The sequence below is a fragment of the Eublepharis macularius genome, chromosome 4 (assembly GCF_028583425.1).
Source record: "Eublepharis macularius isolate TG4126 chromosome 4, MPM_Emac_v1.0, whole genome shotgun sequence".
NCBI classification, from domain to species: Eukaryota; Metazoa; Chordata; class Lepidosauria; order Squamata; family Eublepharidae; genus Eublepharis; species Eublepharis macularius.
Window position 1 is genome coordinate 115,659,154 of NC_072793.1, and position 26,817 is coordinate 115,685,970.

Here is a 26,817-nt window from a genome sequence, read left to right on the forward strand (position 1 = left end):
AAAGACAATAAACAGCTAAAATCTTATAAACTCAATTTTCATTTTCCCTCCTCTTGGCCCAGGTATATTCAGGCAGCCACTTCTCCTAAAGATGTAGTAATTTTAGTTGATGTCAGTGGCAGCATGAAAGGACTCCGCCTGACAATTGCGAAGCAAACTGTATCATCTATTTTGGATACCCTTGGAGATGATGATTTCTTTAACATAATTGCTGTGAGTATTTCTAGCTTTCTGACTTTAGGATTGTGTGTGTGTGTGGGGGGGGGTCTTTATCATGTGACAGTTCCTCCATTTGCAATCTGAAGTAGTACAGCCCAGATACACATGTGCTAGGAAGAGGTAAACTACAGAGATTAAGATTTGGGGCAAGATAAAAAATGATGCTTCTTCCCTCTTCTGGAATTATGATAGGGCTGGCCTACCCAGACAAAATATGTAGCTCTAATAATGTAAACATGTAGTGCTAATAATAGATCCAGAGGAGTTAGCTGTGTTAGTCTGTAGTAGCAAAAATAGAAAAGAGTCCAGTAGCACCTTTAAGACTAACCAACTTTACTGTAGCATAAGCTTTCGAGAATCACAGTTCTCTTCTTCAGATGCATCTGAAGAAGATAACTGTGATTCTCTAAAGTTTAAGCTACAGTGCCTGTTGTGGATGTTGGCTATTGTGCCTGTTGGCTTTATTATTCCCTATATGGGTTTGGACTGGTGATTATACTAGACCTCCACCTTGCTGCGCTATCCTGCAATTTAGTGTAATGGCTCATGTGAGCTTAAAAGTCTTTGTAATATTGATATGAGCATTGATACAGATCACCACAGTTTGTATGAATTATATTGTAATTGTTGTATGAATTTTTCTATGGGAATTGTATTGTTATTTATTGCACTTAGCACTTATGAACATTACAATTTGAATTTATATACATTTTCCTCCCAGTAGTGTCTTTTGTGCTGGTTCCTGGTGGACTGGGAGGCTCCTTTGGTGTTTGAGTACCCCTATATAGACGACATAGTAGTCTTCACCCCAGACTGGCTGTCTCACCTCCAACACTGCAGGGTCCTCCAACTGGTCCCCAACAAGGTGACCACCCTGAAACAGAGCCCCAAGCCGCGGCCAGCTGAGACTTTGGAGCCTGCTCCAGTGGCACCAGCTGCAGAGGCGGGGCCCCGTCAGGGCTTGTGGGGGTGGCTGGGCCAGAGCCCCTTGCAGAGCTCGAATGCCCAGCCCACCTGGAAGCCACCTCACCCAGCCATGGAGGGGCAGGCCCAACCTGGGAGATGGGAATGGCAGGGGGAGGAAGTCCCTGGGAGGGCATGGATTGGAGGGGAGAGCAAGGAGCGGGGCAGAAGGGCAAGAAGGGGTGGCTATTGGACACAGGGCGGGTGGAACAGGGAGGAAAGAGGAAGCCAGGGGGCAAGAAGGGGATAGGGATTGGTGGTGGAAGTGGTGGAAAAGGTAGAAAAGGGACACTCCCAGGGAAGCTGAGGATGATGCAGCGGGCATGACAGGAGATGACCCAGAGAGAGAGGCAGATAGTCATGGCCCAGTGGGGTAGGAGGAGGATCCAGGTGCCTTTGAACTTCCTCCCCTACCCACATCTGAGGCAGAGGGAGTGTCCAAAAAGGAGGACACCACGGCGGAGGGTGAACCAGGTCTAGCCAGCAGGGCAGGAGCTTACAATAATGTTAATTTATTAAACTAGTTTACAAATATAGTTGATCCAATAAATATTGCAGAGAACTCTACTGCCTGCTCAAAACAAGGATCTGAAGTTGTTTTTAACTCTAGTTGTGTCTTCAAGAATGGTGTGAATACAAAATCTTTCTAGCCTAATACCAATATATATGATCTGTTAAGAGAAGGGTCACCAACATCATGAACCACCAACGACAATGACTAGTCAATCAGATTTGAAAAACAGGTTTATAGTATCTCTTTTAATTTAAATGAGCTATGGCTAAAATGAATGTGAGTGGACATAGCTTTCCATGTTCTATAGTTTTCTGTCATTAGTGGAGCCATTTTCTTATCTCACAGAGAACTTGCCAGTTATTTTACTAAATAATTAGTTAACAGGTGCCGTTCCATCTTTTTGAGACAATAGGTTATATACATACAATTGTACCTTTTGCACTATAATAGATGAAGCCTGCTTCAACTGCCACAAGCAGACTGCCAATGTAGTAACAGGGAGAGTAGCTTGGAGGATCCAGTTTACAGTATTGACATCACAGGATTCTCTGGAGCTCAAAATCTACCATTAATTTGAAGTAGAAGTGTGCATTCAAAATTGTTCCTAAAATTATACCAAGCTGAAATTATATCAAAAATTAGCTGTTTGGGGTCAGCTCAGGGACACTTGAAATGACTCCAAACATCTGATATTCCAAGAGTACCAAAAATTTATTTCCTGTAACTTGGTTGATTGGTTGATTGATTGATTGATTGATTGATTGATTGATTGGATTTTTAGCCCGCCCTCCCCGCAAGCAGGCTCAGGGCGGGTTACAATCATAGATAAATTACAACAAATAAAACCAGTAAAATACAACTCAGTACCAACATGGATTTCAACATTCCAGGTGGTACACCCTTCCCCCTTTCCCTGCCCACCATACACAAGGGAAGAAAAAGGTGGAGGTGTGGGTTGGTGAACCTCTAACACCTCAAGCATGGGGAGGCAGATGGACCATATGCTTCCCCCCCCACTGGCAGGAGACTGGCAGGGAGGCTAATTAGATGGATCCAGTGCTGGCCTCAACCATATGCCTGGTGCAACATCTCTGTCTTACAGGCCCGCCGAAAAGATACAAGATCTTGGCGGGCCAGAATGTCTTTCGACAGAGAGTTCCTCCAGGTTGGGGCCAGGACAGAAAATGCCCTGGCCTTGTTCGAGGCCAGCTGAGCCTCCCTGGGGCCAGGGACCACCAGTAGGTGTTTACTTGCAGATCTAAGAGCTCTCTGAGGTACTTCAGGGATTTGGGGTGTTGGAAGAGGTGCGGGAGGTGGAAAAGAACAGAAGCTGGCCCAGGAACAGCTGTTTAGTAGGTGTCTGTTTTCCCTTAATCAAGTAGATGGCCTCCATCCCTGGCCCTTTACATTTTAAAAGGTAAAGGACCAAACTGGCTAATTTTTGATGGAGGCTTCTGCCCAGCAGAGCCCATCCCTTCAGCCATAAAATGGTGGGCTTCTTGACTCTTATAAAGCTTGACTGTGGCAACAGCCATTTCCACTCCCAACAAGGAGATGGCTTTTATCATTTGTTTTTAAAAGATTCGCTGTTGAATAGTATTGTATACCAGATTCTATATGTATACCAGGTTCTCTGAATTCTCAGCTTTCGTTTTTTAAAAAAGGTTTTTGTCTCCTGTTGAGAAGCTATACCCTTTCCTTTGTATCTTTGCAACAGAAGGGGCTTGAGACATAATTTTAAAAATGAACGTGGGAAATTCAGAGAAACTGATAGAACACTATTCAATTGTGGATTTTAATTTCCCCTCCCCCCCTCTGTTGGCAAGGGGTGGAAATGGCTACTGTGGCCACCAAGTATCAGTCCAGGAGCCTGCCTCCCATTTTCCAGCTGTGGAGTGGGCTCTGCTGCATCTGGTGCTGGCAGCATGGAGAAACCTCCAGCGCTGATGAGGGCTGGCATTGTAAATCTCGAGCTAGCTTCTTTTTTTCCCTCCCTCTTTTCTTGCCCCTGCTGTATGGTTGTATGATAAAAAATAATGGTCCTAAATTTTGAGTACCACTCAGAAAATGCACCCTAAAAATCCAGAACTGGAAACGACTCCCAAAAAATCAGGAAACAAAAAAAGCCATACCCCAAATTCAAAACTGAAATTATTATGAAAACTTTTGAAATGCAGGTCCCTAGCAGGAGCAGCACCAGGGTTTTCGGCGCTTGTGGCTGGCCGGCCGGCCAGGCACACGTGCACATGCATGCACGCACACCAGCCTGCGTGATGACGTTGCATGTGACATCATCATGGGCGTGTGTGCGAGCTGGCCCGATGGCTGCAGTGGGCGGCTGGGACGGAGCGCGTATGGCCTCCCAGCTCTCCCACTTGGTTGCCCTGCGCCGCCCCATGCAGAAGCTGATGTCCACTCCTAACCATCTCCTATACAGTGGATGATATCATGTACTACATGGTATCATTTTCAGGAGTGCTCACCCTGCTTTTTCTTCATTTTTTTCTGTGCCAGTAAGCACTGTTTCTGTTATAGCTGCTGGTGACAACTTGGAACAGGACTACAGCTAAACCTTTGATAATATTTTATGTAACAAATGTGCAGTGTGTTCCAAGCAGAGTTACACCCTTCTAAGCTCATTGACTTTTCAAATCTTTCCATGTTGGTCTGCTGTCATTTACATTGTATTTTCAATAGCCCATGCTGAGAGTTATCTCTATAATTCTCATTAACAATAACAGGAGTTATTGTTAACAATAATTAACAATAATAGGAGTTATGGTCCATATACATGATAATAATTAAAAATTCAACTAACTCTTAAAGTGTCCAGATGAACGTTGAAAAATATTTCAGTGTTACAGTTGTATGGGCTCTTTGCCTGATATATTTCATTTCAGGCTCCAATAAATCCTTTTTTAAATATATTGACAAATAAATCGCCCACAAAAGTACAAAGCAGGCTTTTTCAGAGAATTGGCATAAAAAGGTAATAACTTATTGCAAAATCTTTCTAAATTGATGGACTAGATGATTGAATTACAAAAGCAATTGTTAAAAAAAGCATTTGGTTTCCCATAGTTTATGTTAAAACAGAAGATCAATTCATCAGTGCATGTACAGAAGTCTGCAGCAAGAAACTTGGTTTCCCCAGTTTGCTTTGAAGTAAAGTTCCTAGGTCAAAAATTACCAACATTCACATAAAAACAGAGTGCTAATTTTGTCCTGGGTTGAAATCTAAGAAAAATACATGGATAAAAATTAGTTATGTTAAATACACTGTATTATGTCTGGGTCACAGTTGTTGATTTCATTTAAATTCTTCTGTAGCATCAGTAATGTTGATTGGAGGAGAAATTATAAAATAGCATTATCCCTGGAGGGACGCATGAACACTTTCGATTTGAGATAATCTGTAAATAGGACAGTCATATATGCATCAGATGGTCAGCTAAATAGGAGGCAATTACATTCAGCAGACAAAAAAAATCCATGTATCTGCTTTATTTTCTGTTATATCCTACTTGAGATCCTTTAGACTGGAGATGTCAAGCTAAGGAGATGGAGAGAGAATTCCCCTGAGGGTCTGGAAAGTCAAAATGGCTGTGGAGTAAGCCAGGCTAAGTGACCCCTTCAGTGCTAAGTGGAGCTACTGGGGCTTGGCTGTGTTTGCTCCTGGCTGCCAGCAGCCCTGCAGAGCAGTGGCCCACCAGGACCTTTCCCTGCAAGTTAAATGACCAGGCCATCCATGATGGAGAGTTAACATAATGTGAGGGCCGTAGTAGGCATTATGCTTCAGGTGTGAGTAACATTCTCCATTTAATAAAGCACAAGTATAAGAAGAATGCACTCGGAAGAGACTGAGATAAGAGCACTTTTGCCTCTAGCTACTTTTCTGCTCAAAATCTCCCTGCATGTACTGTTCCACCTGTGGGAACAGGGAAGCATGCAAGTAACCAAATCTTATTCTGTGCAGGTAGAAAAGCAGCTTAGAAAAGTGATGGGCATAAAAATGCCCCCTTATGTCATGCTGGTGGAAGAATATGGTTGTCTGGAGAAAAACATCCCGTCCCTTTTGTAGAAGCTTCATGTGTGAAAATGAGCTGCTGATGCTTTTCATGACATGGAGGTTACTAACATCGCCTGATAAACAAGATCCCATTGAGTCTCTGTTAAAGGGATATGACTTTATCTTCAGGCAATTGGCAACCCCATGGGAGAAAGAAGCAGCCACTGTAACTAGAGCAGGAAAGTGACATGGTACCACTATTGGGAAGGAATGTGATGTGCGATCACCATTTCCTGCCTGACAAAGTGACTCATCAAGACACTGGTAAAAACTGGTGGGGTCATTTTCCATCTAGAATCTAGACATAAACAGGCAAAGAGGGCACACAGAAGTAAAAATTAGTTCCTAAAGACTGGCAGCAAATGAGGGTAGATTAAGAAGAGGATGTCCTAGGGACAGAGAAGAGTTTGAGTGAAAGAAGACTGGAGAGATGGCAGAATGGATAACCCAGAAGAAGAGGGAGGTGGGGGAAGAGCCAAAATATGAAAACCTGGTCAGAGGGCAAGAGAGAATGAAGAACCCTGAACATATGGAAATGATGCAAGTGTGAGGCTGTGTAGTGTGCAAGAGAATGGCAAATATAAATAAAACATGGTAACTCAGTGTGGTTCATAGAGATCCTTATTGTGAAACATCCTGTGACTAATACAAAAACTGCACAGTCTAGCCAAACTCTGATACCACAAAAAATCCCACATAGAAATTAAATAATTGATTAGAAACACACCATGATTAATTGGTATTAACTCTTCCATTACCTAATGGAAAAGATGGCACAAAGCACTTTACTGCACTGCTTTCATGCATTGAAGAGATCCTACACGCTTTTATGTAGCGTTGCCAACAGACCAGGAGAAAAATGCCCTGTCCCATTGACACAACAGAGATGCTTCTGGTGTGTGTGTGGGGGGGGGAGGTTTGACCCAGGAATGGGGATATATGTCCTGTTCTAGACAGGGTTAACCTTCAAGGAGGAGGTTTGTAGCTTGGGGTTGCTGCTAGACCCAGGCCTCCAGTTGGATACAGGTAGCAGCAGTGGCCAGGGTACCTTTCACCAGCTCTGATTGGTGAGCCAGCTGTGTCCCTTCTGGGATGGGAAAGGTTTTTCCACTGTGGTACATGCTCTGGTAACATCTATATTAGGTTACTTCAGTGCATTCTATGTGGCACTGCCCTTGAAGACTGTCAGGAAGCTGCAGCTGATACAGAATGCTACTGCCAGCGTGTTCATTGGAGTGGGCTGTATGGACCATATCACTCCAGTCTTGTCCCATCTACACTACCTTTCTCTTTGCTTCAGGCTCCAATTCAAGGTGCTTGTATTGACCTTTAAAGCCCTATACAGCTTGGGACCAGCATACCTTAAAGATCACCTTCTTCCATATGAACCTACCCACCCACTCTGGCCATCTTTGGAGGCCTTGCTTTGGGTGCCCCTGCCATCAGAGGTTATATGGGTGACAACCTGGGAAAGGGCTTTCTCAGTCAATGTGCTTAAACTTTGGAACTCCCTCCCTGGTGAGAGTTGCCTGCTCCCTCTGCCATTGTCTTCCACCATTGGATAAGACTTTTTTGTTTTGTTTGGTGTACCCCAAGTAAACTTTTAATGGCACCCTTCTTGGTTGTGTGTTTGTTTGTATGTCTATATGTTTTATTGTATTTATATATACCTTTTAAATTTTGTTTGAGTATCTGTTGTTTTACACCTGGGGTGCTATTTGGGTTGAAAGGCAGCATAGAAATATTTTAAATAAATAAATAGGGTCTATAAAGAATATAAAGGTGCTCATAAATCTGCCTTCCAAAAATGTATGTTTTGTGACTGGTTATTTTAAAATTAAATTAGTATATTTTAGATGTACAGAAACTGGGATCTATAGGAGCTGGCCACAAATCACAGCAACATGAAAGAGGTGGTTATTTGAATCAATGCAATTTCAGATTAGTATGCAGTAATAGTGGTTGACATGATGCACATTAAGCTCCCTTTTCTGTGTTCCAGTTTAATTAATTAGGGATTGTCAGAGAGCACTGAACTGTCCACATGAATGATGGAGAGGAGACATGTCCAATATGGACTAGGTTGCAATGACACAGGGAGTTTCAACACTGACAGCAGGCAAGGGTTTTACTTAGTTGAAGAGAGAGCAGAACAGAGGAAAATTATGCTCACTGGCAAAGTGGCTTGTTATAAAAGTGGAACCTTGCATTAGCAATAAAACATTGGAAAAGTGTATTCTCATATGACATGAAAAGATGCATTTGAGCTAAACTGTTCAGCAATTTATTGGCTGTTGGATTTTGGTTTTAAGTATAACTTCCTTGATGTTTGTGAAAGTTGTAAACAAAAAAAATCAGGCATGAAGGGGCTCCAAGTTAGTTTATTTCAAAGATATTGGGGAGGCAGGAGCAATTGTCATTATCAATTGACATTGTTTTACGATTTTAAATATCTTTGGCAAGAGGTTCATTGTTTAGAAATTCATGTGTACTGACCTCTGGCTCAGGTACTACATTAACAGCCTCTATCTTGTGTGCTGGCTCAGTTCAAATTAATGCTAAACCGTATTTTGGAGTTACATAAATGAGCCTCTGGCTTGCTCAATTCCACCTTCCTTTCCTTTCCCACTTCCCCTTGCACATTGCTATTCCTTCCCTTCCTTCTTGGTTTATAGTAAACCATAGCTTGTATCCAAACCAGCAATCTATATACAAAACTGAATTATCCAGGAGGGCTTTCTACCCAGATTACAGAATTGTGTCACAAGAAATAGCTTAGAAAGATGCCTTGGTAGTGATTACACATGGGCACAAACCAGAAAAAAAACGAACCATGGGGTTTATGGTTTGTGGAGCTTCCACAAAGCATGAATGGGCACGGAACTGGCCCAGTTACGAACTGGTTTGTGGGGTTTAAATGCCCCTTTCCAGCATTTAAAGGGCCCTTTTCTGCCGCTTGCAAGGGGCAGGACCCTTTAAACTATCAGCTGGCAGGCAGGGGAATCCCCCTGCTGCCACCTGCCAGCTGATAGTTTAAAGGGACCTGCCACTTGCAAGGCAGGGCCTTTTAAACGGATTTTCTTGTTTTTACATCCTCCCTGAAGCAGGGCAAGTGTTACAGGGACTGAACGTGAACGCTGACAGAGGCCTTGTTCTTGCTAGGACTTATTTTAGGGGTTCTCTAGGCAGCACATCTTTTGTTAGAAAGTGGTTAGTTTTTGCAAAGGTTTTCTCCAAAATGGCTCAGACAACTGAACTATTACTCCAGGACCATGTGGGTTTTGAGTTCTGCACTTTTGGGGTGCTGTCTAAATAGGGTTGCCAGGTCTGACCTGGTCAATACCTGGAGATTTTGGGGGCGGTGCTTAGCAAGGATGTGACATCACTTCTATGACATCATATCCTGTGATGTCACTTCTGGGCCATTCCTAAACCCCACCCCCTCCTGTGATGTCACTTCCAGGGTGCCACACTGAAACCCCACCCCTTCCTGTGATGCCACTTCTGGGACAGTCCCTTAAATCCACCCCTTCCTGTTATCACTTCCTGCTTTAAAAATTAAAGCTGTTATCTGTGTGATCAAATAGCTACCAGACACTAATCTGTCTAGAAAAGCAATATAAAACGTACCTTTGGACACTTACCATGAAGGGTCCTTCTCCTCTGAGCACAGGACATCTTGGGTGTTTCCCTTTGCCCAATCAGGGAGGCAGGAAGTCGAATTTTCTTTCTTCCTCTTCCTGTTGATGCCTGGAACACCCTGTTCTCCAGTTCGGGTGACTCCAACAGCAGTAGAAAGAAGTAATTAGCCTCACAACTCTAAACACTAGAAAGCCCTACTAAGAGGGAACACAAACACTGAGAAAATCAGTAAGCAGAACAAATATAACTAGTAGACTCAAACCATGAAGAACACGGTGACAACTAAGGTAAGTCGGAACGATGTAGAATCCGTGTGAAATAGAAATGAGATAGCAAGGACGAGTGACCTAGGGAGGGCAAGATGTCCTCCTGTCCTCAGAGGAGAAGGACCGTTCACGGTAAGTGTCCAAAGGTCCGTTCTCCCTCTGAGGCAGGAGGACATCTTGGGTGGTCCCAAAGCAGTTACTCTCTAAGGGTCGGGCCAAGGTTCTCGTCTTGCATCACATGTTGTAGGACTCTTCTTCCAAAAGCAGCATCGGCCGAATTGTAGAGATTTAACTTGTAATGTCTAACGAAGGTGGAAATGTTCGACCAAGTCACAGCTCTGCAGATTTCTTCCACTGAAGGATTGTTGTGGAGAGCAGCATTCCTCGCTGCGCTTCTAATGGAGTGAGCTGTAATACCCTGAGGGATATCCCTGTTGCATGCCTTGTAGGTTTCCACTATACACATGCGGATACTCCTACCAATCGTGGCCTTCGACATTCTCTTGCCCACGTTCGGCAGGCATGTGTTGACAAACAAAAAGTCCGACCTCCTTAATGCCTCGGTTCTGGACAGATAGATCTTGAGGGCTCTACGTACGTCTAAGGTGTGCCACTCCTCCTTGGGATGAGTCGGCTTGGGACAGAAGGAGGGTAGGTTGAGTTCCTGTGACCTATGAAAGGAGGATACAGTCTTTGGTAGAAAAGTGGGATCCGTGCGTAGGACCACCTTATCCATATGAAACTCACAATGTCCCAGTTTGATAGAGAGGGCCCCGAGTTCCAAAATTCGTCTGGCAGAGGTAATGGCCACCAGAAAAATAGTCTTTAGCTTTAGCCACTTCAAGGGGACCTCTCTCAAGGGCTCAAAAAGAGTTTTGGTCAGTGCTGAAAGAACTATGTGCAGTCTCCATGTGGGAAAACGATGCATTGTTGGAGGGCTCAGAAGAGTAGCTCCTCGCAAGAAGCGCTGAATATGCGGATGCTTGGATAGGCTAAGCACGTTAGGTAGGAACAGTACTGAAGACAAGGCTGCTACTTGTTTGCGTAATGTAGCTGGTTTTAGGCCTGTGTCCAGCCCATCTTGCAGGAACGTCAGAATCGAGTTTAGTTGTGGACGTAGATGATCGACCTTTTTCCTTCTGGCCCATCTTACGAAGGCTTTCCAAGAGGTATTATATATTCTCGCTGTAGATTTCTTCCTGGATGAAAGCATCATTTGAATTACTTGTGCAGAGTACCCTAACCTGGATAAGTAGTGCCTCTCAATTTCCAGGCGGTCAGATGCATCCATTCCAGGTTGGGATAGAGAATTGGGCCTTGATGAAGCAAGTCTGGAGTGACTGGAAGTTGGAAGGGAGGTAGTACTGCCAGGGATCGTAGGGACAAAAACCAGGGTCTCCTGGGCCACCACGGTGCGATCACTATTACTTCCACTGCCATGTCTGCAATCCTCCGCAGTAACTTTGGAAGGACTGGTAGAGGAGGAAATGCATACAAAAGGCCCTCCAGCCACGGTGACGTTAGGGCATCGATCCCGTCTGCTAGGGGATGAAAAAATCTCGATAGAAAGCGTGGGGTCTGGCAATTCAAGTGAGTCGCGAATAAGTCCATCACTGGAAAACCGAATCTGTCCGTGACCAGGTGGAATATCCCCTGTTTGAGTGTCCACTCCCCCAGCTGGATGGTCTGCCGGCTCAGCCAATCTGCCTGTAGGTTGTCTGCTTCCTTGATATGCTCCACCCGAATTGACGCTAAGTGCATCTCCGCCCACGAGACGATCCTCATTGCCTCTTTGTGCAGTTTGAGCAACCTCAAACCCCCCTGTTTGTTCAGGTACGTCTTGGTGGATACGTTGTCTGTCCTGATCAGTATGTGTTTGCCTAGAATCGAACTGACAAAGTGGAGCAGAGCTAGGCAAATCGCCCTGATTTCCAGTAGATTGATGGGGAGTTGGGACTCTTCCGTGGACCAGGTGCCTTGCGCCGGGCATCCATCTAATGCCGCTCCCCAACCTGACAGGCTGGCGTCCGTGAATAGTTGTATCCTCTGAGGGCTGAGGAATGACTTGCCTTGACGTAGGTTGACGGTCACAGTCCACCATCTGAGACTCTCTTTTATCTTCCACGGTACCTTGACGATGCAATCCGTCCTGGTCATAATTTGATGTTGATATGTACGAAGAAAATTGAGAAGAGACCGGGAGTGGAAGCGGCCCCAGTAAATTGCCTCGCAGGATGCTACCAGCGTGCCCATCAATTTCGCTAGTCTCAGTAAGGACGTCGATTGTTCCTGGATCACGGATGTGGCCAGCTCCTTGGTCTTTAGAACCTTTTCCTGAGGCAGCAGGATGAGTCCTCTTTGGGTGTCTAGTAGCATCCCCAAATGTCGAATCGACTGTGATGGGGACAAGGAGCATTTTTCCATGTTGATCAGGAAGCTGTAGGATTGAAGACACTGGATCGCTGACCATGTGTCCTGAGTAGCCTTTTCCCTTGAGCTTGCTCTTATGAGGATGTTGTCCAAGTAGGGATGTACGTGGATCCCGGACTCTCGAAGATGGACTATGGGATTGATCAGCACTTTGGAGAATACCCTGGGAGCAGTGGCGAGGCCGAAAGGGAGGGCTCTGAATTGGAAATGATGACCGTTGACGCAGAATCTCAGGAAACGTCTGTGAGACGGGTGGATAGGAATGTGTAGATATGCCTCGGTGAGATCTATCGAGGTCATGAAGTCCCTGTTGCGGAGGGCTTCCGAAATGGAACGTAATGTCTCCATTCTGAAGTGCTTCAGGTGGATGAAACAATTCACGAATTTTAAGTCTAGGATCGCCCTCCAGTCCCCGTTCTTTTTGGGGACTGTGAAGAAGATGGAGTAGACTCCAGATCCTGACTCGTGATGATTGACTGGTTCTATTGCTTTGATGTCTAGAAGGTGCTGAATGGCCTTGCACGTGATCTGCTTTCTTTTTGGGTCTTTTCGAAGCAGAGATCTGAGGAAGCGGTCTGGTGGGATGGATTTGAATTCGATGACATAGCCTTGAGAGACTACCTGGGTGGCCCATGCATCGGCGTGAGCCTCCTCCCAAGTCCGAATAAAGTGCTGTAGTCTCCCTCCCACCGGTACTCCCTGCGAGTCAGGACTTCGGGGCCTTGGGCTCGAATCCCTGTCTGTCTCCTCTATGTTGAGGTGCCTTGTAAGGTCTGGCTCTGAAAGAGGCTTTCTGTGACCAGCTTTAGATGAATTCCAGGAGGATCTTTTATTGTCCTGTCGGTATCTGGGCAACACATGTTGGGAACGAAAGGACTGGGAGCTGTAAATGCATCTGTCCGTCCTCTTGATCGTCTTAGGAAGCGCCCGTTTCTTATTGCGTGTTTCCACCAGTATCTTGTCCAGTGCTTCACCAAATAGCTTGTCCCCCTGGAAGGGATAGGCCATAAGGATGAACTTCGAGTGTAAGTCCGCTGGCCAGGCCCTTAACCATAGGAGTCTCCTGGCTGCCGTCATGGAGGCTATGGCCCTGGAAGAAATTGTCAGGGTGTCCAAGATGGCATCCGCCGCAAAGGTGCTCGCCTTTAAAATTCTGTTGGCGCCCTCCAGCAACCATCTGCAATTACCTGGCAAAAGTTGGGTAAGCTTGTGTATCCAGACCACTGCTGCTCTGGAGACGATGGATGCGGAAGAAGCGGCCCTAATCGCCATTGCCGACGCTTTGTGAGCTTTTCTAAGTGCGGTCTCCGCTTTCTTGTCCAGGTTGTTTCTGACGGAGCCCTGGCCGTCTTCCATCAGCAGGCCAGAAGACTGGAGAGCTGCTACCGGTGCGTCAACCTTAGGTATCTGTAAGAACTCATTGGTAAAGGAAGGTAAGGCATACAGCTTTTTAAGCAAACTATGGTATTGTTTGGTGGCTGCTGGAGTCCTCCATTCTGCCCTTAGCTGCCTTTCAAAATATTCCGGGAAGGGGAATACCCTTTCAGGGGTGCTATCTCTGGGGAAGAATTCTCTGCTCCCCTTGGGTCTGGATGATCCCTTGTCTGAACTGGGATCCCCCCCCCCCTTTGAGGATTCCTAAAGCTCTAATGCTGCCAGTGTCTTGGAAAGTAAGTACTGGTAATCCTCACACTTAAACAGTCTGTTGGTTTGTTCAGGGATGAGAGTTTCTTCCTCCTCCTCTTCGGAAAGGAATTCTCCATCACCCCCATCCTCACTATCTGAGTACGATTCTCCCCCCCCCCAATAATACCCACTGTCCCTGAGGTAGACTGGGGTCGACTTTTGTGCTGCCTTAGTTGGCCAGCAGGTCTCTGTTCAATGCTGCTTGATGGGAGGTGATGTGGGGGGAAAAGTCTGCTCACTTGTAGCCCTGGGGTAAGGTTGACAGAGCTTCCCAACCTCCTCCCTAATGGCCTGTCTCAGGAAGGATCGAATGTTCCCTTGAAGAAACTGCCCAGCATTGCTGGGCACGTTACCTGCTCCCTCTTGGTTGATTTCTGCATCCGGAGCGGTCAAGAGTGGTTGGGAAGCTGTTTCAGCCATTTCTCCCAGTGGGAGAATGGCAAGCACATCCTTGGTAGCCACGCAGGAAAAGACGCAAGCTTCGCTGGCTTTTCCCGCTCTTTCCGCAGCTTTTCCCTTGGCGCCTTTTTCGACCTCTCGAAGATGGCGCACAGCGGACCCGGCTCCTGCGACTTTCTGCGGTGCTTCTTGGAAGAGGTACACAGCTCGCTGGCCAGAAAGGAGCCGGGATTCCGTTCCAGCCCCAGGGGCAGGACGGTACCAGGTCGATCGTCCATTCCGTCAGCCGGGGCCGTTGCTGCCGAGGGTTCCTCTTCGGCATCCATAAAACTCCCCTCCGAATCCCTGGGGTCCATCTCCTCTGTTCTCCGGAGGGGAAATCGGGGTGGAGAGGACTTTAAAGGTGAAATGAGGTCAGGAAGTAAAGGAGTAAGAAAGAAGGAAAGGAAGAAGGAAAGATCCAAAGGGAAGTTGATAGAAAAACTAGATCAGTTGGAAGCAAGTAGGCAGAGAATCTGCCTAGATGACTGCTCTCCCTGGAGGCAGGAAAGAACTGGAGAACAGGGTGTTCCAGGCACCAACAGGAAAAGGAAGAAAGAAAATTCAACTTCCTGCCTCCCTGATTGGGCGAAGGGAAACACCCAAGATGTCCTCCTGCCTCAGAGGGAGAAGTGCAGTTATTATTATTATTACTATCATCATCAATTAGATGACACATAGCAAGGGCCACCTCTGCTACGGGATTCCCTCTTTTCTTCTGCACCCAGGTGGGAATACTTTTTCTGATATGATGTTAACACATGCATATATTACCTAAAGGCGTGTGTGTCCTTTTTTCTGAATAATCTCTGCACTATACATGTTATAAAGTAATAAATAAGCTTCCAGCCCTAATTGTTAGCAAAAGTATGGATGTGTACATGGGTTACAAAGAATATGTACAGAGCTGTGCTCTTGTAAGTTCATTATACAATAAAAATTTGTGTGTTCAGGAATGAGTCTCTGCCCTCTTACAGTGTTTAACATCTCCAAAGTGCCATCCAGGTAAGATCTTCCAGCTCTGCTTCGGATGCAGTTCTGTCCCTTTCCACTTGCAAATTAGGAAAATGCCAGTTGCTGTTATGAGATCTGGTAATGCTCTATTGGGAGTGAAGGTGGAATGGTATAGCCAGACCTCCACAAATCTCAGAAGTTAAGCAGGGTCAGTACTTGGATGGGAGACCACCAAGGAAGACTTGGAGGAGGAAAGAAATGGCAAATCACCTGTGCCCCTCACCTGCTTTAGAAGTTCCCTTGCTGGAACCACCATAAGTCAGAGATATTTTTCTCTCACCCATCCAATTTTTCTAATATGTGGCCTGATGATGAGTTCTGTAGAAATTAAAAACTTCCATGCTGTTTTGTTAGTTTGATAGATGTTAATAAAATACTCTAAATAGGGTTTTTTTGTTTTTGGATATACTAAGAACTGTATCTGATCCTCAAAATTAGCTGCAGAAAAATAACTTCTTTGAACAGTCTTGTGAGCAAAGTGATTGCCTCAATTTTTCTATGGGGGGATGGAAAGGAAACCAATCCTGAGAATGCTCAGTAGCCTTTATAACAGTCAGTTATTTTCAAATCTATTATCTAATGTAACAAGTACAAGGTGTTAATGCTCTTGCTATGTTCTAAAGTATATGCTTTTGAAACCTTTATTTCCGTGCCAAACTCCTGATATTTTGTGTTTTGGCACATTAAGCTCTGAAGTTCTTCAAACTGTGTATGTGGTGGTGTGAGAGGGGCATCTCTATCTAAATAGTTTCAGATGCTCCTAAGAGATTCTGAAATTCTTTCCAAGTGGAGAGTGCAAATGGATGGGCACGGAAAAAGTAGATTTGTACCATGCCAACTGCCTTCTGATTAGACCTGCTTTGAGCATACTCTGACTCTCCCCCACACCTTCCCTTCTTTCTGCATTTTCATAGTTACACTCTCTCTAACACACACCATCCCTCTCTCTGTCTCAATCACAGGGACCCCTCCTGAACTGTCTCAGTCCAAGCAGGAAGGAGGGAACAGCTGCATGCAACACCAAGTTCAGGCTGTCCCAATATGTGCCAAGCCTATCCCTTGGGATGTCTTAGGATGACAGGCAGAGGGAAGGCAGCAGTACCAGCTCTAGCTGAAACTTGTCTTCCTTCCATAGAGACTAGGAGGGAAGAATGCTAGAGCGTCCCCCTGGCGGCGGCCCTCCCCTCCCGCTGCTGAATGCATCAGAGGCGGGGGGAGGGGGCTCAAATAGGGGGATCCCCCGCCCCCAGCGGGGGTCTGGCAACCCTATGTCTAAAGCCTGGAGCAGGATGAAGAAGCAACAGGCAAGCTGCAAAGATTCCTTGACAGTGTTCTTCAGAGATGTCAGATAGACGAAGGGAGAAGCTTCTCTACAGTGGCCATCAAGAGTGGCTGGTTCTTCTGCTGTGTCCTCCCAGAGCAGTATGTAATCTGTCATAGTTTGTGAAATGGAGTTTTGGTCATCTAAGATCCTCACAACATTCTCCTTACATTTAGGATAAAAGGTGTATTACTTCACATGATATAGTGGCTTGACTCAAAAGATAAAGAGATTAAGAAAGAGAGTTGGAGTATATAAGGTGAAATGCATGGGGAATATGGGAATGAGACAACATCATATTGTCCAATGCATGATTTGGCCATTATGTGTGACATGAGCCAATATGTCATGCCTTGTTTGAAATAGATGCTAGGAGATGATTTCTTAAACCAGAAGACTGGCAAAAATACAGATGCATTCCATTTTAAAATAATGCTATCCAATTTAAGACCTGTAAGATGTTGTCAGCTAATCTGTTCAAGATTCAGAAGGTTTGTTTTTATTCATAGTGGTCTAATATTGATCTGATATGGATATGAAGAAGGTGATCTGAAGGTGAAGGAATTGATGATGGCTTCTTTGTCACCAACAGATCAATTTCTGCTTGGATTTAGACCCTGCAGACTATGCAGAGGTGGGGATCTATTAATATGATCCAGACTTGGAGCTAAATGGTTTTCTGATGGCTTTAAGGGATTGTCCTATTAATATGTTTTGGTGCCCCTGGCTGACCTGTGGAATAGGGAAATGACCCTGGTGATTGACACAGTCACCCATAGAAACCTCTCTCGGTGTTAGAGCCCAGGTAAGCCTTTGGTTTACTGAGGGGCTGTGGCTGATGAAGAGACAAGGGAGACATGGGATAAGGCTCATTTTAAAGCTTACTCCATGACAGTGATGGCAGTAAAGAAAGAATACTTTCATACCAACATTGCATTTGCACAATGTAGGCCAGTGGAGCAGTTCCAGTTGGTCAGAGGCTTTTTGGGGTCTGGCCTGTATGGGGAGATGGACTGCTTGGTGGTCTGCTGTGACCATTTTGCTTGACACTGCAAATAAAATCCCTCACATTCATACCAACTTGGACTTTACATTATCAGCAACACAATCAGGGTGCCAACTGGTCCAGTTGTTTGGGATACTTTTCAGTTTATTCAGACTGAGGATGGGGACAGGATCCTTGGTTGTTTGAGGCCCACAAACCTGCATGTCTGATATTTGCCCTTTCTGGCTGCTTAAATCTGGCAGGGGAAGGGGTATGACTGACTGGGTTCAAAGAGAGTTAGTGTGTCCTTGAGAGAGGGGATGGTTCCCTTAACCTTGAAACAGGTTGCGGTATGTCCACTATTTTAAAAAAACCTACCTTGGACCAAGGAGATTTGAATAATTATCGACCAATCTCAAACATACCATTTTGAGAAAAATGATTGAATCATTTGTGGTTGGACGGCTCCAGGATTTAGTGAATAAAGTGAACTATCTGAATCCTTTCCAGTCTGGCTTCAGGCCCGGATATGGGACTGAAACAGTCTTGGTCGCCCTGGTGGATGGCCTGTACCACAAGATGGATGGGAGGGGAGTGAAACCCTACTGATCGGTTCAGTGAAACCCTACTGATTTTCCTGGACCTTTCAGCAGCATTTGACGACATCTACCATGGTATCCTTCTGGATTGTCTTTTGGAATTAGGACTAGGAGGCACCATGATGTGTTTTTGGTTCTGGAGAACTGTTGCTCAGCTCTTTGACCTTTGTCTTATGGAATGCTTCAGGGTTCCATCTTGACCTTCATGATCTTCAACTTGAAGCCACTGGGATTATACAAAGATTTGGGCTGGGTTGCCACCAATATGCAGATGACATTCAGCTCTGTCTCATGCTTCTGGATGATCCAAGGGAGGCTGTAGAAACCCTGAACCAGTGTTTTGAGGCTGTTCCAGGGTGGGCATACATTTAATCTGACAAGAGGGAGGTGCTATTGGTCAGCATTATAACTGACCCAGGATTCAAGATGTTTCTTGTTCTGGATGGGTTTGAAAGAACACAATCAAAGCTTGGAGAGAGGGTACTGCTAGACCCAGGCTTAGATAAGCAGGTGGTGGCTGTGTTCAGGAGTGCCTTTTAATAGCTTCAAGTACTTAGTCAGCTGCAGCCTTTCCTGGATAGAAAAGATCTGGCCACTGGGTGTATGCTCTGATAACATCTAGATTAGATAATTGCAGTGCACTCTGTATGAGGCTACTCTTGAAAATTATTTGGCAATTTTAATTGATATAGAATGCTACTGCCAAAATACTGATTGGAGTGGATTGTATGGACGATATCTCTCCAGCCTTATTCCATTTACATTGGATCCCAATTTGTTTCCGAGCCCAATTCACATTGCTGGTTATGACTTTTACAACCCTATAAGGTTTGGGTCCAGAATACTTGAAGGATCGCTTACTCCCATAGGAACCTACCCAACCACTATGATTATCTGCTGCAAGTATTCCCACCTTTTTAGATGGGTGACAACCAGAGAGAGGGCCTCCTTCGTTGTGCCACCAAATTGTGGAACTTCCTTCCTAGGGATATATGTCTGTTTTCCATCAGTATCATCTGGCAGTGGGTGAAGACTTTTTTGTTTTATATAATGTTCCCTCAATGACCTCTCTTTCCTGCCCTATGTTTTAATTGCAGTTTATTAATACATGTTTTGTTTTGGGTCTTATGTTCTATAATGTTTTGCTTTGAATTGTTGGTGACCCTGTTTGGGAAGAAAAGTAGCATATAAGTTTTGTAAATAAATAAATAATGGCGTAGTTTCTGAACTATCTTTGCTGGGCTACAATATGGAAGTTTCAGTATTTGAAGCCCTAAGTAAAGAAAGGATTATGCATTTGAAAAGGAAACACTAAAATCTTTGTTGTTCTAGGGTCATGTGCATTTTTGCTGTAGTTTGCTATCATTAAATTAAATTGTATCTTTCAAAGCCTTATATTAAACGTTCCCACCTTTTGTTCCCTTTTTTTCCCCTGTATGTAGTATAATGAAGAACTCCATTATGTAGAACCGTGCCTGAATGGAACATTGGTTCAAGCTGACAGAGCCAACAAAGAGGTAAAAAGGAATGAGCGTTACACAAAGCAAGAAAGACTTAATATATGATGAATATCACTGTTGCATAATGATTTTATTTTTAATTAATGAAATCCCATTATAAGATGAAATGTATTGTTCTCTTTGCCCATTTATAAATAAGCTACTTCTGTGATTAAGCAGGATGCCAGTGACCATGATCTTTCAGTTCATTTGTTCAAATTTCTTTTGGAGGAAAAAATAGGTATAAAATAATCTCAATAACAATTGCAAATATACTTATTGTTTCATTAAGTATCTCATTATGCTACAGTGAATTTTGCCTGCTTTCAAAAGTGCTGTAGGAAGATGATTCTGTATGCATTAGATAGTAGTGCAATTGACAACAGTGTAGAGTGTAGATAGCTCAACGTCATTGTGTAGTGTGTAAAAAGCCTGAGCATAATTATGGAGTGTGGTGGGTACATCTCTACAAAGCTGTGATATATCAATAATTCTGTTTTGGGAGTCCACAGGCTGTGTAAGTTTCCATTGTGGTCTTCTGTCTGTGGAAGAGTGATTTAAGCTGGAGGAGGCTCTTTAGGCTAGAGCAGGGGTCCCCAACCTTTTTGAGCCTTCAGGCACATTTGGAATTCTGACACAGCATGATGAGCACAGCCACAAAATGGCTGCCAAAAATGACTGCTGCAGAAGGCAAAGCCAGCCACAAAATGGCTGCTACAGCTTACCTTCAGTCACACAGTGAGGATCCTTGTGCTGTGGAAGCAGCTTCTGTTAAAACAATGTTTTTAAAATCTGTACAGCCAATAAAATCTTTAATGATCAATCACAAGCCATGCTTAGCCAAAGCCCCACCTGGCCCCACCCAGTTTCTAAAAATACTTGGCAGGCACCGGGAAAGGTGTTGGATGGTGCAATGGTGCCCACAGGAAACACATTGGGGACCCCTGGGCTAGAGGAAAGCTTTAAACTGTGCTTACTGGAGTAGTAAGATACATGCTATTGAAATGATTTGGGAGGAAAGTTGTAATGCTAGCTAGAGATGGGTATGAACTGAAATACGAACCAAAGTTCGTGATGAACCAGGTCAGTTCATGGTTCGTGAACTGGCAGTTCATCAGAGCCCATTTCTAACGAACCTTCATGAACTTTAGGCTGGTTCATTTGGTTCATTTTTTGGTTCATCACTGCAGACAGCCTGGTGCCGATCAATCAGTTTCCTAGGCAACAGGGGATGGACTTCCTGCAGACCTTCTACTGACTCAGAAGTGACCTTCTGCTGACCCAGAAGTGACAATTTGCTGACCTGGATGTGAAGTTTTCACAAACCAAAACGAACTGGTTCGCAAACCGGGGCAGGTTCATGAAAGTTTGTGGTTCATGGTTCGTGAAATGCGATGAACCACGAACCACATGATTTGGTTTTTTTCCAGTTCATGCCCATCTCCAATGCTAGCCTTCCCACACAATGCCAGACTTTCTGTGAATTAAAAAGTGGAGTCAGTGCTCCCTCATCTTCAAACTTAGACCAAAGTTACACAGAAAGTGAAAATAACTATTTTTAATCTAAAAATTTGTAAAGCATTGCATAAATGTTAATAGACATCCTTAAGAAGATATGATAATGTAATTACACCAGGCTTCATTGCCTTGTTCTCTTCAATCACCTGTCTGATTGCCATCTCCAGCTTAAGAAATTCATGGATATTTGATGATGGTACCTGAAGAGGGCAGAGTTTGGGGAAACAGTTCAGTGGGAATATGATGTCATCATAGTTCAATGAGTATATGATGTTCTGTCATCCAGGTCAAAGGCCAGATCCTCCACCTTCCTTGTGAGAGGCCACAGTGTTGTTGATCAGCTTAGCCAGAACATTTTAGAGTTAGACCAGAGCCTGGAAACACCAGACTCCAAAGTCCAGCCATCCTTACTAGAACTATAGCTTTAACTAGCAACTTCCTTACAGACTCATCCAAATAAAAACAGCAATATAAATGGAACATTGGAAACATTGCCTAAAATTAACAATCAAAGCAAATCAGCAATCCAAAGCAGCAGTAGAAATCTTGGAGAAGAAGAGAACTACTTGTGGCACCCCAAGTTCTGTCAAGGAAAGACATTCTGCAAATGAACAGAGAGAATTATTAGCTATTAATGTACTGTTAGTTCAGCCTTTGTCAGGTGTTTCACTTCAAGCTCCTATTATAAAATTCACTTGCTTTAGTCTTTCTCACTGTTTGTTTCCAGAAAAACTCCTCACTTTGTTGATTCATAAAAATACTACCAGGAATGTATCCAGGCTGCAAGAGGAAAAAGTTGGTTGGAAATATAAGCAAAGTAAGGGGTGGCGAGGACAATCAGATCCCCAAGACTTGGTCCAGTTCACTTGGCAACAGTAGAACATTTCATCCAACCTCTTTGTAACTGTAGTTAATGACAGCAGAAATGGTTTAGGGTTTTCAGTGAACTAGGTGACTGCATATTAAGATGAAGTAGAACTGCCATCTGTTGTTGAGATTAGACAAAAGTTCAAGTTCACAGAGTTACTTTTCTTTAAGCACATGGATAAATGGATAAATTGATGTTTGCTTAAAATGAGCAATGTTTCCACAGTAAGAGGATTTGTTCTAGGTAGTAAGGGTTGTGAACAACAAGCACTTCAAACAAACGATACAAATGGTTAAAAATAGTGGGATACAACTTCTTTTCTTGGCTACAGTAATGAAGGCCTCTGTTTAATCCATTACTTCTCTGCACTCCAGCAGAGCCATTAATTTCATTCCCCTAGATGGTCTTTTGAAATCATTGTGAAGACTTGTGGTGGTGTGTTTGAAATCTCCCAAACCGTGTGGGGAGCCACTTCACACAAATAGCTTTCCACATGGAGCTGTGACGCTTATTCTGTTTGAAATGGCCACCCATGTGGCAGGTAAAAGTTTAAATTGGACTCAAGATGAACTGGCTGTTCCTTCAGGAACAACTCTGTGTTGTCTGTGGATTGTCTTTTATTGTTGCATACGGATTTCCAGTGTGGGCAGATATAGCATATGGACAACTATGGATGGTTCTTTCCGTGCGTGCTCTCTCATAGCACCTAATATTTTTGCAGCCTGTCTCATAAATCTATTTACCTAACAGACTGTGTTTAACACATACATTAAATGCTTTCTTATAACAGAATATTTTGTTATATCTCATTGTCTGTAAAGTTATACATCAGAATGCTTCAATTGTGCCCTTGTTCATAAGGATATTTTGGTTTAAATGGGCAGCTTTCCCTTTAATTTTAGTTATGAAATAGCAACTTAAAACTGTGTTTAAATCAGAAATAAAAAGGTTGACTGACCTTGCATAAGAGTTGGGTACTTTGTTGTAAATAGCAAGAATTCTATAATTAGTTTGTTGTAGGTTGGCTACTATGACTATGGAGTGATCTGTAGGATAGTAAGAAATCAAAAGGTCAAGATTTACTACAAATGCAATTTTCAGTTCTCCAAGCTCCAGCCCACCAGTTCCTAGATTTATAACGAGAGATATTCATGTACTGACTACTCAGAAATCTAAGTGAAAGAGGAGAGAAGAATAGGCCATTACAGAAAAATTACAAAATGCAGTGGTTTTAAAAAGTGTCAGTACTAGAGGTGGGCATGAACTGAATTACAAAGCAAAATTTGGCATGAACCAGGCCAGTTCAACGAACTGGCGGTTCGTGGGATCCATTTTTCACGAACTTCCATGACTTTTTAGGGCGGTTCATTCAGTTCATAATCAGTTCTTGAAGCCAGACAGCCTGGCACAAATCCATTAATTTCCTAGGCAATAGACAGGGTAAATGTCTGCAGTCCTTCTGCAGCTGTGGAAACACCAATCTTAGCCCTCAAAACCTTGATAGGCAGCTCTGCCTGCCAACCAGAGAGCTTCTATTCTGCTCTGTGGAGAGCAACGAGTATAATAACCAGCTCTCAGCCTTGTGGTTCCACTTTCCAACAGGCAGAGAAAGAGGGAAGAGCTGCTGTTGGTAGTTGGAGAGACAGAGAGGGAGGATTTTGGAGTGTTTTGGTGGAGTTGCTGGCTTGCTGCTCAAAAAGAGACTAATAAACAGTCTCTTTCTTATTTAGAAGATCTTTCCTGGTTGGGAAGGTGTTTTGTGTGGTCAGTAAGGGCCCTTTCCCCCCACCCCAGTCCCTGGATTACTGCTAGGCTCTGGGGCCAAGTTTAGTGGCTTCCTTGGCTAAGGGCTCTTATTAGCTCCATGAGAGTTACAGGGAGGAGTAAGGGTGGTTGTGAGGGGAAGAAGTCACAAGCTCATCCCGCTGGCCCACTGATGCCCAGTATAATGTTTCAAGATTCAAGTTTCAAGATTCACTTGTGGGGATGGAGGAGGAAGCAAGAAGAGCTGCTAAGACTTTTTGAAGAGGAGGGGGAGGAGGAGGAGGGATCTCAGGGTGCATTGGGGTCTTGGAGAAACCTCCAGCTGCTTCACATCCCAACCTTTTGGGGCTGCCCCTGCCTGCAGTCCACTCCTTGCTGCATCCTCCCGGGCCAGCCACACCTGTCCTGGTCCCCGTTTCAGGCATACAGTTTGGCAGCACTTCATAACCCTTCCCAATGACCCCTGTGTGGTATGTTGCTGGCACTGCGATGTCCTGGTATATAGGGGCTTGGACCCCAAGCACCTGTCATCCAGCACCCTCCACAGGCATTTACAGAGGCACCACCTGAGACACTTATCTCTGGAGCAAGGAGAAGCATCCAGCGGGGGGACAAAGAGGGCTTCTGAGCAGGGAGAAGGGGGAGGGGAACAGGATTCCACCCCAAGGAAGAAGACTTGTACCAAGGGTGCTGTGGGTGGGAGTGGAACTTCCAGGCAGGCTCTCCTTCATGAGGTTGTTCCCTCAGAGTCAGTTGCACTGCCAAGAAAAGGAAACGGGGAGGGCTCAGGAGGCACTCATTCATGTGGTGGCAGAGATGATTGCTCTGGACGGACTACCTTTGTCCATTTTGGCAGGGCTGCATCATTTTGCCTCCTGGTATACTATGCAGACCATTGGCCAGCGTGTCTTGCTATCCACCTACCACTTGTGGTAGAGCCATGCATGCCTCTGTGGAAGACTCAGCAGAGGTGATATGTGAGAGTACCTTGACAAGCCCCACCAGCCCCCTCGACTCAGATCTGCTGGAGTACTAGGCACACAAAGCTGACATCTGGCCTGACGTCATCTGTGGCCATGAACTTCCTCTCTTGCCCCCCCTCCACCTGTGATCAGAGTGAGCAAGAATTCTTCCACCTGGGAGACCTGCTCAGTGCCCGCCGCTCATGCTTGGACACAACTTTGGTGGATCAATTGGTCTTCATAAAGTTCAGCCTCCGCCTGCTGGGCTACCCCTCACCGCACCTTGGGAATTGAAGATCCAGGTTCCCCCACATTGGAAGTTAACTTTGGCCCCCACACCAACAGCTGTCTGGGGCTATTATGGCTCTGACCCCCCCCCCAAGCCTCTGTGCCACTGCCAGGCTTAGGGGCTCCTCATTATGGAATGCAATGCTGTTTCCCCAAGGCCTGCTTCTGTTACTGGAATTGGTCTCCTTGCGAGTAAGAGCATTTGTGGAGGGGAATTAGCAAGCAAGAAAGACAGCTATGTGAGAGGCCGGTAACTACGGGATCTTTTCCACCAATTTTTACGCTGTCCCTTCCCAAAATAGCAAACGAGGGTGATGCTTAAGTTCAAATAACAATCTTTTATTAGAAGAAAAAATGTGTGTGTATACACACAGAAATTTGGGGGGAAATGGTCACACACACACACAGAGTCCTAGGAAACTAGCCAGAAGTTGGGATAGAGAGAGGGGAATAAGTATATCTACCTATCCTGAAGAGTAGTCCAGTCCACGGGAAAAGAGAATAGCTTCAAGTGTCCAGCGTCCTCGGTCAAGAGAGTGCAAGAGGCTTGGGGTAAACTCAAGGGAACAGTGCTTAGGATCCAGTACATGTGCTCAATTTGAGTGCTGCCAAGTTTCCTTTCTTATAGGTCAAAACGTGCCCTGAGGTGGGATAGTCCACCCTGCTGTTGGAACAAAGAATCCAACCAGTGGTGGACGGGGTCTTAAAATATTGGTTGTCAGAAGACAAAGGGGACCCACCCACAACTATAAGTCTATCATTTAATTTTTATAAGAAAAAATTAAAATTTTCCAAAAATCTGTAAGTGAAAAAAAGGTACAATTAAAATTTTTACGAAATAAATGTATATTTGTTAGTAATTACAGTGTACATATATTGTACATATTACTGGCAGTATACAGTAGATACTAAATGTAAATACAGGAAGGAGACTGCATTTTGGGGAATTGGGGGATAGATTGCCAGATCCAGGCTGGGAAACTCCTGGAGATTTAGGGATAGAGCCTAGGGAAGACAGAAAACTCTGTGGGGTGCAATGTCACAGAGTCCATGCACAGACACACACACAAACATTCTTTTGCTTGCATTCTCCACTCCCTGCTGGCTCTGCAGCCCATCCCCACTCCAGGCTTCTCTTTCTCTTTCATGCACAGACAGACAGACACACACACACACACACACACACACTCTTTTGCTTGCCAACTCCACTCGCCTGCCGGCTCTGCAGCTCATCCCCACCCCCACCCCAGTTTTCTCTTTCTCTTTCATGTGCACACACACACACTTTTGTTTACTTACTCCACTCACCTGTCGGGCCTCACAGCCTCCCCCCCCCAGCATGCACACATGCGCGCGCACACACAAACACACACAGGCCAGTGCTGGCTGCCCAGGGGAAGAAAGTGGAGAGGGTGACTCACCTCTGTTCTGTTCTCCTGTGGCGGGGCAGAGCACCAGGAGTACAGCCAGGCAGTAGGCAGCTGCAGCTCCTGGAAGGCAAGCCTCTTGCTTGGTGGGGGTGAGGAATGCCTACTCCATCACCCCCTGTACAGGGCCCACAACCCCAGGCTGAAGAGGGGGGTGGAGCCAACCCACAAGGATCCCTGCACTGAGCTAATGAGCTCTGAACTGGGCGAGAGGGGAAACAGTAGGCAGCCACCAGCCGTCCAGCAGCCAGGGTGCTCTAGCCTTCCACTCTAAGTTACCATAGAGATTAGGAGGAAGGAAATTCTAGAGCCTCCCCTGGCAGCCGCCATTTTTCTCCTGCTGTG

General features: G+C 44.9%; 1 protein-coding gene across 1 annotated transcript in view; it reads left to right on the forward strand.

Annotated features, from left to right (window-relative positions):
- The window catches only part of CACNA2D3 (calcium voltage-gated channel auxiliary subunit alpha2delta 3), a 1,057,886-nt gene that overhangs the window by 482,399 nt on the left and 548,670 nt on the right, over positions 1 to 26,817 (forward strand). Inside the window, exons 8-9 of the mRNA XM_054976383.1 lie at positions 63 to 213; positions 19,589 to 19,663. Coding sequence (XP_054832358.1) covers positions 63 to 213; positions 19,589 to 19,663 — 226 coding nt within the window. The remainder of the gene's footprint in view (positions 1 to 62; positions 214 to 19,588; positions 19,664 to 26,817) is intronic.